Here is a 12,574-nt window from a genome sequence, read left to right as displayed (position 1 = left end):
CAGCACCTCCAGCCCACTTTGGGACATCCCACCATTTCCAGCAAGACAAACCAGTCAGTCCGTCACTCGTTAACAATTCTCAATTCATTTCGTCAGCCCGGCGCCAACTCTAAAACCCGCCTAGAGAGATAATATGTCGCCGCCCATCGCTGCCTTTGACGGCAAGGAGTTTCCAGGTTAGTTCTCCCGCTCCTTTCGCCCTACTCGCACTCAGCAGTCGACTCTTCCTGCCCGAAATATGGTTTCTTCTCAGACAATTGACAGGAAATTCGCAGACCCAGGTGTTGTGTCTACCCCCAAGATCTCGGAGCCATGGTCGGTCGATAAGGTCCTCGCGGCAGTACAACCGTCGCCGCCAGCCGAGGGCACCAGCTCGCCAGTGCCCTTCTTCCACCTCCTCGAGCGCCTCAAGACGAACAAGCGAGAAGGATGGCGCCGATTTGGCATCGAAAGGTTCGTTTGTCGCCCACGGCCTATAGCACCTGCAACCATTGTCGCAAACTTGCAGTGCTCTTATTGCGCTTTGTACTAACGTGTATATCAACTGGCAGGGGTGAATCGATCTCCGACCACATGTACCGCATGTCCCTCATGACCATGTTTTGCCCGCCCGAGCTCGCGGCCAAGATCGACCTGGGCAAGTGCATGAAGATGTGCCTGATCCACGACATGGCCGAGTCGATCGTGGGAGACATTACCCCCGTGGATGGCGTCGCGAAGCCCGAGAAGAGCCGGCGCGAGGCCGAGACCATGGACTACATCTCGAAGCGGCTGCTGGGCAAGGTGCACGGCGGCGTGACGGGGCAGGAGATCCGGACGATCTGGCAAGAGTACGAGGACTCCAAGACGCTAGATAGCCTGTTCGTCCACGACATCGACAAGATGGAGCTGCTCTGCCAGATGGTCGAGTACGAAAAGCGCTGCGCCCAGGTGCTGGACCTCGGCGAGTTCGCGTATGTGGCTACTAAGATGGTCCTGCCCGAAACCCGCAAGTGGGCCGACGAGGTTCTGGCGGAGCGAGACAGTTTCTGGAAGGGCCAGGGTCATGTCGTGCACGGCGAGCTGGGTGTCAACGGCGGCGTGCAGGACAAGAAGCACGAGCAGCAGCACGCTTATTATTCGCGCGAATCTTGAGGCCGATCCATGCTGCCATGTCACCTCACCATTCCAACCATGTTCCCGAGGAACAATTCTCGCAAGATATCACAACCACACCGACCCTGAGATACAGATGATGGACATCACATTCGACTGGAGTTGTAGGCGCCTGTATTGCTGTATGTTGCGCAAAAAGCCAACTATCTAGACTAGAGCAGATTAACGAAGTGAATGAACTAGATACATATCCGACTCGAGCTTCATATTTCCCATGCCCTGCGATGCCCCTCGTGCTTGCTGTTTTTTATCGGTGGTGCCATCGTCCCAGATAGCGGGGCAGTTCTTTTCTTGACAGTCAGCTTAGGAAGGAAAGACGGGCTTGGCACTGAGCTTTGGCCCGGCAACGCGACCCCTGCTCCTACTCTGGAGTACTTGCACCAGAACTTCTGACTTGTACTTCAACAAAAACAGAAGTCCCTCCTACCTCGTGCAACCCTGCCGCTCATCATGGGATGAAAAACCCACGAGGGTCGGTTTTCGCGTCTTGAAAGTGCTCTCAGGGGTCCAGCTGAAGAAAAGGGGTCGTGTCGGGACCCTCAAAATCCTGTGGTCCACGACAGACACTTTTTCGCGACGCGTCCCCTTGCGATTGGGAGCGCGGGAGCCTCTTTTTCTTCGTACCAACCTCTTAAACATGCACACCGACTAATAAGTCAAGCATACGTCACTCTAAGATCGCTTGAACTGATCGACAGAAGCACCTTGGATGAACGAGTCGGTGACGAACGAAACGGGCAACCTCATTTCTCAATTTGATTTTCCTCTCTATTCGGGTCGTACGTTGCGCATACGTGATTGGAAAATCAGTCAAAGGAGAAAGAAAAAAAACCCCCCCAATCCGATCTGCAAGGGTCCCCCGATTGATTGCCAACTGCAACCAAGCAGCAACTTGTCATCAAGATCAACAGCACAGGCAGACATCATCTGAAGCGACACCGGCCACGCCCTTATTACTTCAGACGGCGATACCAAATACCGAACACCCAACACACTACAGCGTGGCTGAATCTGTCAGGTCTTCTATATTGGAAAAAAAAAAGAAGCTTGTTGCCATTCGCGAAACTTTTTTTTATTTCCCGCGGGTCTGAGATCACGAGATACGACTACCCCAACCAACTTTTGACCGACGCCAAAAAAGTCTATCCACACACCACCAACCTTCTCTCCGTTTGACTCCACGACGAACGGGGAGCCGAGCGCACCCAGCCTTGTCCGTACCATCTGTTCGCACCGCCGGTCCAGCCCACGCTACATCAGACCAACAACGGGCAACACAGACATTTGACGAAAAGCTGGGCAGCGCACACCCAGATTCACGCATAGCATTTCTCGAGAATCAGCACACCCGAAAAGGGCCGTCGCGGTTCTGCGCGCAATCAGAAACTCGTTCAGGGTCACCTCTACAGGCCACGAACTATCCGCGTGGCGTGTCGCCATGTCTTTTGGTCCTCAAATCGCCATGTCCGGAGCTTTCCATTTCGAAGCTCCAAATGGAGCATCCCCGGTCTCGGGGGTTCACGCTGGCGTTTTCCGACCTCCCATGTCGCCTTCCGCATCGAGCTCGGTTTTCTTGACAAAATCGACCGGAAGTCTGATGTCGGATGCATCAACACCAGCGACATACGTTAATCGAAAGCGCCAACGACCCGGAGAAGCGACGCCCACACAAAACGGGATGACGAACGGCGGTAATATTGGAAACAGCAATATGGGGCCGAGGAGGATAAGCGGAGGGAGAGAGATACGATACACACTTGGCGGTCAAATCGAGACACCGAACGGAATGGTTCAGAAACAGCTTGGCGGAGGTGATATGGAATCAAGTACATACTCGGACATCGACTACAGGCGCGCTCTTGGTTCTAATCACCCGCACGACGAGTTTGAGTCGCCCCCATCTGGGCAAAACAGGACAGATCTTCCAAGGGAACCACAGGAAACGCAAGCAAACGGGTGGAGTAATTTTGCCTTCAACGCTATAGGGGGCGTTGTTGGTAAGGTGTGGGAGTTCTGCAAAACGGGCGCCTTTCGCGGGTTCTACGGAGGAGGCGGGAGAGGTTTCGACGCGCATGCGAATCCCGTGCCAGGTAGCGAACAACCCTCCTACCAGACTTCCGCCGCATACGACCATGGCGCGGCCCCTGGCGGCTTTCCCGATTCGGATTATGCCCCCTTCTATTACGAGCATGATACACCGGACACGACTCCGCCTCCGGCCGCTAAAAGGCGACAGATATCCGCGGGTATGCCTAACGATGAGCTACGGAAGAACTGGGTCATGGTAAACGAACCTGCCGAAACACCGGCCCCACCCGCAATATTGTCGCGGCCGACACTCCAAAGCCGACCCAGCTTACCCCGTCGCATAAGCAAGCCGGTCAGCAGACTGAGTACAACTCCGTCCTTTCAACGCCGGCATTCGGGACGTATCAGTCACGCAGGCAGTTCTTCTATTAATTACCGCGAACCAGCTAGTTTCGCATCGCCATTCTCGTCGCCACGTACGTCGCTGTCGCTATCCATGGCCGCTCCGGAACGACCATCTACACCCAGTAGGCTTCCTGTCGCCGTCCGACAGCCACAATCACCTGCTCTATTCTCGCCATCGCCACGCCAGTCGCGGATCCCTAGTCCGAGTCCGCACGTTCAGCGCGGCCACCGGAGGAACCACAGTGCCGCCTCTGCCGCTTCCGTGGGCTCGGCGGCTACGGCAGCGACGGGTAAAGTGGTGGCTCCAGTCAGCTCGGGGAGGAGACGCGAGACTTTGGTAGAAGGGAACAGCCCACGGCTTGACCCCGAGGCCCAACACATGGTGGCGCGACGGATGCGAGAAGAGCGTGCAGCGGATGCTCGAATTAACGATTTCAATGCTCGCCTGCAGGAGATGATCCGCCAAGGCAAGGAAGCGCTAGGTACTACGATCGAGGTTGACGGTGGTATGGGGTATGGCGGCGGCGCCACGTCGGACCATTGGGAGGACGAGTACTGAGCTGTGTGCTCTTTGCAAATGCGTCAATGGTCCGGTATGTTGACGAATCCCCGGGAGCGACTAATTCTTTGTGAGAGCGATTTTTGGCTGGCGTTGGTGGTTCCTCTGTCTAGGGTGTCTTTTTCATTGCAAGGGGCTCGGTTCTATTCGGCGTTTTGGAATCTTGCCGCTGCTATAACGCTCATAGGGAGCGAGTAAGCAAGCTATTGTGTATTTTGGTGTCCTGGGTCTGTTGCACGCTTGGCTGTCGGAAGGCTATTTCACTTCCCTTCCCCGCGCCTTGCTCTGATACCCGTTTATTGGCTCACTGCACATATGTTGTAAAGAATACAATGTCGGTTCATAGGCAATGATGGCGAGACTGCGTTGTTTGGGTAATGAGAATTGATTGTGAACCCGTATTATGTAAGTTGTGACAAGGTCGGAATCACTTCTGCTGTAATTATATGCTAATTAGTATGTCGTATCATATGAATATACCCGGCTAGATAAATCTCTTCGGGTATTGCTCTTGTGGCAACCGAAGGAACCAACAAGTTGATTCGGTGTCGGTAGTCACCTTGCCGCCGCAGCACCACCGGGGATGCTCGACCGGCCAGCAGCCATACTTCATCTCCCACCTGGCAACTGAGATGTGCCCACATATCGTTGTTCGATGCGATTCTTTCCTTTCTTTTTGTTTCAATGTCAAGCTGACAACCCAACAGTAACGAAACATTGTTAATATGAAGGGCAAGTTGGTGAACTAGTTGACGTATCGCTGCATCATGTAGAAATTTCACTTTATCGCCCAGTCGTAGTCATAGTCGTATGTGGCACATTAAGGAAAAGCTGGGACGGCAATATGGGTGAGAGAAGCGAAGCTACTACAGTATAAGATCAAAACAAGGCAGGTTTATTCGTATTCAGTCCAACGATGTCTGCTCTGATATAACTACACCGCAGCAGCGATGCCGCGGAGCACGACACCAACCATCTCCTGCACTGATCGGGGTATTTGAGCCACCGTCTCATTGCCGGTGCAAATATCATCGAATATAACATCGAGTGCATCGATGACACGGCCATTGCGGCCCCTCAAGACACCACCCTCTTCAAGCACCGATTTCATGATGCGAATCTCTTTCACCGTGTTTTCGGGAAACATCAGGGGCGATTTGCCGCGTCTCGCTCTCTGTGTTGGGAAAATAATAGCGTAGAGATCTTGGTAATGTACCAGGCGCTCTAGGACCTGCTTGGCCGTCTCGTTGTTTTGGCCTGCTACACCTGCATCCAACTTCCAATTGCTGAGGAATTTAACTGCGCTCTCCACGAAGGACCCCTGATCTGTATTCTTGCATTTCTCGGCTTTGTTTGCTGCTCTCTCGTTGAGTAAGGCACCGAAGAGGTATGAAGTCGTACTGTCGTCCAGACTGGGAGACAGAGATACAGTAGAGGTGGAGGATGATTGCGGGGGATAGGGGGCGACCGTCTGTGTTGTGACAGTGATCTGATCCTCAAAATTTGTCGTGTGAGGATTACGACACAGACCAGTTATTGCCAGAGCAAAGAAAAGGAATATATAGACTACCATTGCGTATGATTTGAATGTTTTCTTGATCACAGTAGCAGTGCTTTAAGCGATGGAAAGAGGTAGGAAGGGGTAGGAAAAGGTTGGAAGTGAGGCTACTTCTGGGTTTGGAAAATATTGATGAAATGTTTTCTTATATGCTGCTCTACAAGGTGGTTGGGGGCACTGGATTAGGTTACAACAAAGTCAATAATCCCAAACCCACACAGCATAAAGAGAACTTGGTCCTAGAGAACAAGCAACAAAAATGGAGTGGTCCTCAAGGTCATTAAGTGTAGAATGTAGCCGCTAAAGGACCTGAGTTACAAACATTCCGGGGCATATGGACATAGGAACATTTATTATATTGTGATTAGGGTGACTCATTTGGTCGATGAAACAGGTATGAATACCGAGAAGATGATTTCCCATATCGCAAACTACCTCTCAGATTCTGTGTAGTTTTGTTTCGACTTCTTAGCCAGACTGCTGAGTTGCTGTTGGTAGATGCCTTCAAACACCTCCTGTCCTCTCCAGGAGCTTCCGAAGGCTGCTATCACTTAGCGATGACTTTGTCCGCTTGGAATCACGTTTATCACGCCATTCGTCAATGGAACTTTTCCTGTGTATCGAAAGACTCTGTATCGCATTCATCCGGGTGTCAAACTAAGCTCGATAGCGGGTGAGTTCCAGCAAGCTCGGGTCCATTTTGAGTTTGGTCGTTTGGCAATCCTGCGGCGCGAACTATACAAGCTTCTTCGTGTTTGTTTTCGTCACAAGCGAATAATCATTTATGATAGGCTCACCAAAGGTCTTTCGTCATATTCGGCTTTCGCACCCTTCTGACCCTTCTGGCCAAAGGAAAACCCCTCAAAAATCTCATCATCGTTGTTGACGTCTTTCCAACTATCCCACCCCAAGCCGAATACTATAGTATTTGCAAAAGTAGGAGCTGCCGGTTTTGATGTATCTGCTTCGGTTCTGATAGAGCTGTATCCAGAGTCCGTTGGGCCTTCGCTTAATTCATATTCATGATCTTGTGATCTTGATTTCCTAGAGATTTTTGGCCCGTTATTGATGTTGTAGACATGAGCTTCCTGTATCATATGATTATTGATAACATTCCGATGGCGGTTCTCGTCCTCTATATTTTTCAAGCTGCCTAGAGTTGACAAGTTGCACTTGAACAAAGCACTCCAGCTTGCTGGCACCAGATTCACAGAATGCAATTGTGTCTTTACGCATGATTGGGGCGCTTCAGGTTTTTAACATCAGTGACCGACAGCCAATCAAAAGTAAAATCATAACACGTATGTGCTAATGTGGAATATCAAGGGGTAATTTGTTATTCGAGTTCTGAATTATATACAGTTCGAAGTAGTAGTGTTCTAGCAGGTTGCTGGAACATTGCGTTATTCAACAATAGAAGTAATCGGAAAGAATTTTATGTATTTAGGTTGTACGGTAAAGGCGTTTAGGATATTGGAATCAACTGCAAGTAAGATAGACTGGCAGTTCGGCCCTTATATTTATGTCATATAACACATACGATCAGATTTTGCGATTCTCGTGTTTTCTTTATTCCTTCTCAAATACATAACTTATCGATTCAACCGAATTTCATAAACACTTCACTCAGCATTATGAACATGGCAGGCATTTTAGGGGCTACTGCTACCTAAGGGGATAAGAAGAAGTAAGAGGGTGAATTATAAGCTAGAAGTCAGTCATTGACTAACTTGAAGTTGTAGAGATCGGGGGTTATTAACTCAAAGCATACTTGGATATCTCACCGACAACTGCAGAACGACTGTTTAGTTCAGCAAATATTTTACTTGAGTCTCAGCAGTAGCATGAATGCAGGATGGTGAAACAGCTCGATGCTTAGCAGAAGTAGTGAGAAACAGCCTCGAAGTGATTTCTCTAATCTCGAGCCAGCATGAATGACCCAAACGTCATGGACACCCTAGTTTCATTTGCTTTGAGGGTGATAGCAATGAATATCGATCTATGCTGGCCAACAGAAGATTTAATGTACCAGAAGATAAACAATGTTGGCCGAGAGGGGGTTGACGCTCGCCCATACCACACATAATTTATTGAATGACGGGTAAAATATAGATTTGAATCGCCAATGAGGTTGCGTATTTCAAATGTCTCACATTTATAGAACCAGATGCTCATCGTTCTACGTTTGACGTATAACAAGTTCTGCTGAAAACTGAAATCGACAAGACTCCGATTATCAGAGTATGCTAAGATAAATCACATACAAGACTTGCTTGAAATGTCAACTTAATAAAAATTACAAAATGTAAAAGGATACAAGCTCTCTATTTTATAAATTATTGTTTAATTATTAGCGACAAGTATTCGCCCCAAGGGTTAATATTAGGCCGGCATGGATGGCTCTCGTCAGCCACCACAATGTCGGCCAACTCTTGTAAGCCATACGATGGCTTTCGGCAAGATGAACGCCCGAACACTAGTAAGTTGGTATTAAAAGGTTATAGTAGTATTGAAGTGCGCGGTAGAATAGAGGGAGCCAATGCCGAAACCGAATTGACATATAAGTAGCCCCGTGGCCTCTTGGCCTTTCACGTATCTCGTTCTTCCAATATTCTCGACAATTCTAGCATCAACAGCATGATATTCTCGTCAAATCCTAAAAGGAAGTTCACAGTTCTCATAACGGGTTGTTCGCCCGGCGGTATCGGTGCCGCCCTGGCCACCACCTTCCACGATGCGGGCCACCATGTCTACGCCACAGCGCGGGATCCAGTGAAGCTGAAGCCTCTAGCGGACAGGGGGATCACGACTATACCGCTTGACATCTCATCCTCAGTGTCCATCCAATCAGCCGTGGCCGCGGTCTCAGAGTTGAGTACCAGCTTGGACATACTCGTCAACAACGCGGCGGCTTCCTATTCCATGCCGGTCGCCGACATTTCGCTAGACGCGGCACGAGAGCTGTTCAACACCAACGTATGGGGCCAGATCGCCGTAACACAGGCTTTTCTCCCGTTATTGCTAGCCCGCTCTTCCCCTCCACAGTCTTCCGCTTGGTGGTGGTGTAACAGCCGCGAACAGCATCAGCCAATGATCGTGAACCACACCTCAGTCGGCTCCGTCATGGCCGTTCCGTTCCAGAGCGTCTACAACGCATCCAAGGCGGCGCTGGCCATGTTCTCGCAGACGCTTCGCATGGAGATGGCGCCGTTCGGCGTCCAGGTCGCGGAGCTCAAAACGGGCGGGGTGCGGACCAACATCATCGCGAACAACAACGTACACAAGGGTGGCGGTGACAGGGATCCGAAAACGAGAGCGACATCCTCAACCTCACCATCAGCACCTGGAGCAGGACACTTGCCCGCGAGCTCCATCTATGCACCCGCGCGCAGCGTCGTCGAACACGCCATGAGCCAAGAGCAGCTCGCCGGCCGGGGCATCACTCCGGAGCAGTGGGCGCGCGAGGTAGCCGCTCTCCTACTGAGTGGAAGCCCGCCGCAAGTCATCTGGAAGGGCGAGAGCTCAGCGGCAGCTCGGGCGGCTACACTGTTGCCCTCGTGGCTGTTTGAAGGGTTTTTGAAGAGTATGACCATGTTGGACGAGGTGGAAAGGATTATCAAGCAGAGTCGTAACTAAGCAATAAAACTAGTTACTAAGGGACACACACCTGTAGCGCCGCATTTATGCCCCGCCACATGGAACTCACAGCATCCCTTCTTCCTCTCTCCTTGTAAAGTGGTGGTTACTGCGTTCTTACCAGACAAGGGTCATTACTCCCGAACTCCGACACAGTCTTGCCTATTTGGTGTCCGGAATGCATCAAATGTAATGTCTCATGGACCTCCGAGAATGGCATCGCCAGCACCGGCTTGACTAGTTTGAGTGTGTGTGCTGTTGCGAAAACGTGACATGACCTCGACAGGTTTCTCCAACTCGCACGGGTTGCTCACTCCAAAGATAAGTGACATCGACGGCGGCGAATATGGCGTTCTCAGCGAACGGCGGAACTTTTTATCGCTGTCTGCAATTGTATGATGAGGAATTAGATTGCTAGCAGGCTGCTTCTAATTCTTAGGTTGCACGTCCACTCCATCCCCACGCTCACTTGCCACCAGCCCCGGCCCCTACAACCATGCCCGCACCTACTGCCCCGGAGCCTACGCTTAGTCCGAGGGTCTTGTGCTCCTCCGCATGTCGGGCCGCCATGACGCTCAGGAAGATATTCCAGCCGAAACCGACGCAGGAGGCGACAAGAACGCGCGAGCGCACAGGCACCCAAATGAAATTGACGAGGCCGACGAGCGGCCAAATGGTCCAACCGGCACGCAGTAGGCCCCAGAGCTTGCGGCGCACCACGCCAAACACGAGGCCCAGCGTTGGCAGCCGCAGGATGTTGGTGATGATTAGGAAGAGCGTGATCATGACGCTCAGCGAGATGGTCTGGTCCAGGACAAGCTTGGCCGCAACGTTGCGGTAGCTGATCTTCAGGTCCCCACTGCTGTTGCTATGGCTATTGCTGCCGGTGCCTCCGCCTGCGGGTGCGGCGGGCTTCTCTTCCGGGTCGCGGCCCTTCTCCAGATTCTCCACGGTGGCTGGCCGCCGTTGCTTGAAGGTGCGCGTGCGCGTGGGGAAGTGGCGCTCTAGGCCGTGGTGCCACTCATAGCCGATGAGAGCCCCAATAAAGCCGAAAAACGCAAATTCTAGCACTCGCTGCTTGTCCAGCGGCTCAGGCGTCCCCTCGGCGTGCCACCGGGAAGCGAGTTGTGCGGTCAGATTGGCAGCGGCTTTGAGGCATGTGTTCTGCACCGCCGTCGCTAGCATCGACGGCATGGTGACAAGCTGGTGGGGCTGTTTGGCCTTGCCCCGGCAGCACAGTCTTGAGCAACCAATCGATGCACTTTCCCCCCTTACTGGATCAGTGATGTAGGTGCCAGGCACCAGGTTTGGACGCGATGCAGAAGTTGTGGTGTGATGAAAGTAGGCCAAAGTAGAGGGATATCTGAGGAATGTGATTTGTGATGAAAATAGGGGCTACCGGATGGAGGGGTGAGTTTGGTGAGAAGCGGCGTCTCAGTCTCGGGTTTCACCAAGTCATCTTAGCGTTGTGGCGGTGCAACGGTTCTAGCCGAGCGGGTGCGGGGACCTCAGCCTCCTTCGCCTTCTTGCTGCTTGGCATTGCCAACGGCCAGCGTCACTTGTCCAACGCCACGAGGCAAATCGGGGAGAACGTCAGGGACTTTCCCTTTATTTCTAGAGATTAGTATTCAAACTATTCCATTTCGTTCATGGTGCTCTCTTGTTTGTCCGCCGCTTAGCTGTAACGAATCCCACCAATGAGAATTGCAAGTAAACCTATCATTTTGCTCTGTCAGCTTCGCGTGACGCAGACTCCTCCGATGACACCCAGCTCCAAACTCAAGCAGTCAAAAAGGGCAGCCAGACTTCGCATACCGTTTCATTCATCAAGCTCCAAGCGTCGACGCCCAAATGGATAAGCCCATAGTCATAGTTGGTGCCGGCATCGTGGGCCTGACCATAGCCCATGGCTTAAAAAAGGTCTGTCAGCAATGCCAACTCGTCCAGCACGAGACTGCGAGAATTAACCCCCATGAACCAAGTTAACACGACAGGGAGGGGGTTGCAGGCAAACATACCCTTTGAGATCTGCGAGCGCGACGAGGACATCAACGTCCGAACGCAAGGATGGGCAATCACCATCTGGGTTCTGCCCTACCTGGAACGACTCCTCGACGCCGAGACTTTCGCCGAATTGGACGCGGTCCAGGTGGACCCCGAGTACGGGCGTCACGACACGGGCAACTTCCTGTTCCTTAACCTGGCGACCGAAGAGGTCAAGTTCAAGATCCCTCCCAACAAGCGACGCAGATTCAATCGCGAGAAGCTGCGGCGACTGCTGTTGCGAGGCGTTCGTGACCATGTGCACTGGTCTAAATCTCTAGTAGATGTCGTACAGCAGCAGCCAACTTCCCCGCACGACAGCGGCGGCGGTGGCGGTGGTGGTGTCAGCGCCATCATGCAAGACGCCACCTCCGTGTCAGGGTCGCTGTTGATTGGTTCCGAGGGCACCAACTCGCGCACCCGCCGATTTCTGGTACCCGATGGGCACGAGAACTACCAGTTACCTGTGCGCTTGGTTGGCGTGATGCTGGAGATGACCGAGGAACAGGTTGCGCCAATGCGATACCTAGATCCCCTCTTGTTCCAGGGGTCGCACCCGACCACGGGCACCTACCTGTGGTTCTCGATCGTTGGCGTTCCCGACACAAATGGCACTGCCGATACGCCAAGTCCAGTTTATCACGTCCAATTGATGCTCTCGTGGCTGTTGAAAGCCCCGGAAGACGAAATCCCGGAGTCCAATGACGGCAGACTCGAGCAAATGCGTATCAAGGCCGATGGACTGTCTTCGAGATTCACGCGCGTCATCCAGGGCATTCCCTCCACGACCCCGGTCGCCGAGATCAAGCTCGTGGATTGGGTCCCACCTCCACAATGGGACAATCGTGCCGGCTTAGTGACACTGGCCGGTGACGCCGCCCATGCCATGACCATGTATCGGGGTGAGGCCGCAAATCACGGGATTCTTGATGCTTATATGCTTGTGCAAGCCATCGTCTCGGTCTGCGAGGGAGAGAAGACCCAGAAGGAGGCAATTGATACGTACGAGGCCGAGCTGCGGAGCCGCACTCAGTCTGCTGTCCTGCTCAGTCGTGAGGCATGCCTCGGAGCCCATGATTTCCACGCATTGAATGAGAATTCGGCAGTATTGAAACGAAGAGCCCTTCCTTCTATGGACTAAGTAGATAGAGCAAAGGAATATCTATATGGTAATTCCCCTAGCAGTCGTG

The 12,574-nt window shown here is 52.2% G+C and overlaps 6 protein-coding genes across 6 annotated transcripts; 4 read left to right on the top strand and 2 right to left on the bottom strand.

The window, feature by feature from the left end:
• Positions 1-133: 133 nt before the first annotated feature.
• On the top strand, positions 134-1,134 carry PG998_003858 (HD domain-containing protein; the record flags this gene model as incomplete). Its single annotated transcript, XM_066870676.1, has 3 exons — positions 134-176; positions 276-453; positions 552-1,134. The coding sequence occupies 3 exons, from the start codon at positions 134-136 to the stop codon at positions 1,132-1,134; spliced, it is 804 nt and encodes a 267-aa protein (XP_066734426.1).
• A 1,459-nt stretch (positions 1,135-2,593) lies between these two features.
• PG998_003857 (uncharacterized protein) lies at positions 2,594-4,147 on the top strand (the record flags this gene model as incomplete). Its single annotated transcript, XM_066870675.1, has 1 exon — positions 2,594-4,147. The coding sequence occupies one exon, from the start codon at positions 2,594-2,596 to the stop codon at positions 4,145-4,147; it is 1,554 nt and encodes a 517-aa protein (XP_066734425.1).
• A 934-nt stretch (positions 4,148-5,081) lies between these two features.
• Positions 5,082-5,720, bottom strand: PG998_003856 (uncharacterized protein; the record flags this gene model as incomplete). Its single annotated transcript, XM_066870674.1, has 1 exon — positions 5,082-5,720. The coding sequence occupies one exon, from the start codon at positions 5,718-5,720 to the stop codon at positions 5,082-5,084; it is 639 nt and encodes a 212-aa protein (XP_066734424.1).
• Positions 5,721-8,342: 2,622 nt separating this feature from the next.
• On the top strand, positions 8,343-9,341 carry PG998_003855 (NAD(P)-binding protein; the record flags this gene model as incomplete). The annotated part of the gene is made up of 1 exon (XM_066870673.1): positions 8,343-9,341. One exon carries the CDS (start codon positions 8,343-8,345, stop codon positions 9,339-9,341), a length of 999 nt encoding a protein of 332 aa, XP_066734423.1.
• A 465-nt stretch (positions 9,342-9,806) lies between these two features.
• Positions 9,807-10,535, bottom strand: PG998_003854 (uncharacterized protein; the record flags this gene model as incomplete). Its single annotated transcript, XM_066870672.1, has 1 exon — positions 9,807-10,535. The coding sequence occupies one exon, from the start codon at positions 10,533-10,535 to the stop codon at positions 9,807-9,809; it is 729 nt and encodes a 242-aa protein (XP_066734422.1).
• Positions 10,536-11,313: 778 nt separating this feature from the next.
• Positions 11,314-12,525, top strand: PG998_003853 (uncharacterized protein; the record flags this gene model as incomplete). Its single annotated transcript, XM_066870671.1, has 1 exon — positions 11,314-12,525. One exon carries the CDS (start codon positions 11,314-11,316, stop codon positions 12,523-12,525), a length of 1,212 nt encoding a protein of 403 aa, XP_066734421.1.
• Between the last annotated feature and the right edge of the window lie 49 nt (positions 12,526-12,574).

Source organism: Apiospora kogelbergensis, assembly GCF_038363985.1.
Source record: "Apiospora kogelbergensis strain CBS 113332 chromosome Unknown utg000002l_segment0_segment0, whole genome shotgun sequence".
Lineage (NCBI taxonomy): Eukaryota > Fungi > Ascomycota > Sordariomycetes > Amphisphaeriales > Apiosporaceae > Apiospora > Apiospora kogelbergensis.
Note: the sequence above shows the minus strand (reverse complement) of the source record. Positions and strands in the feature narration are given on the sequence as shown.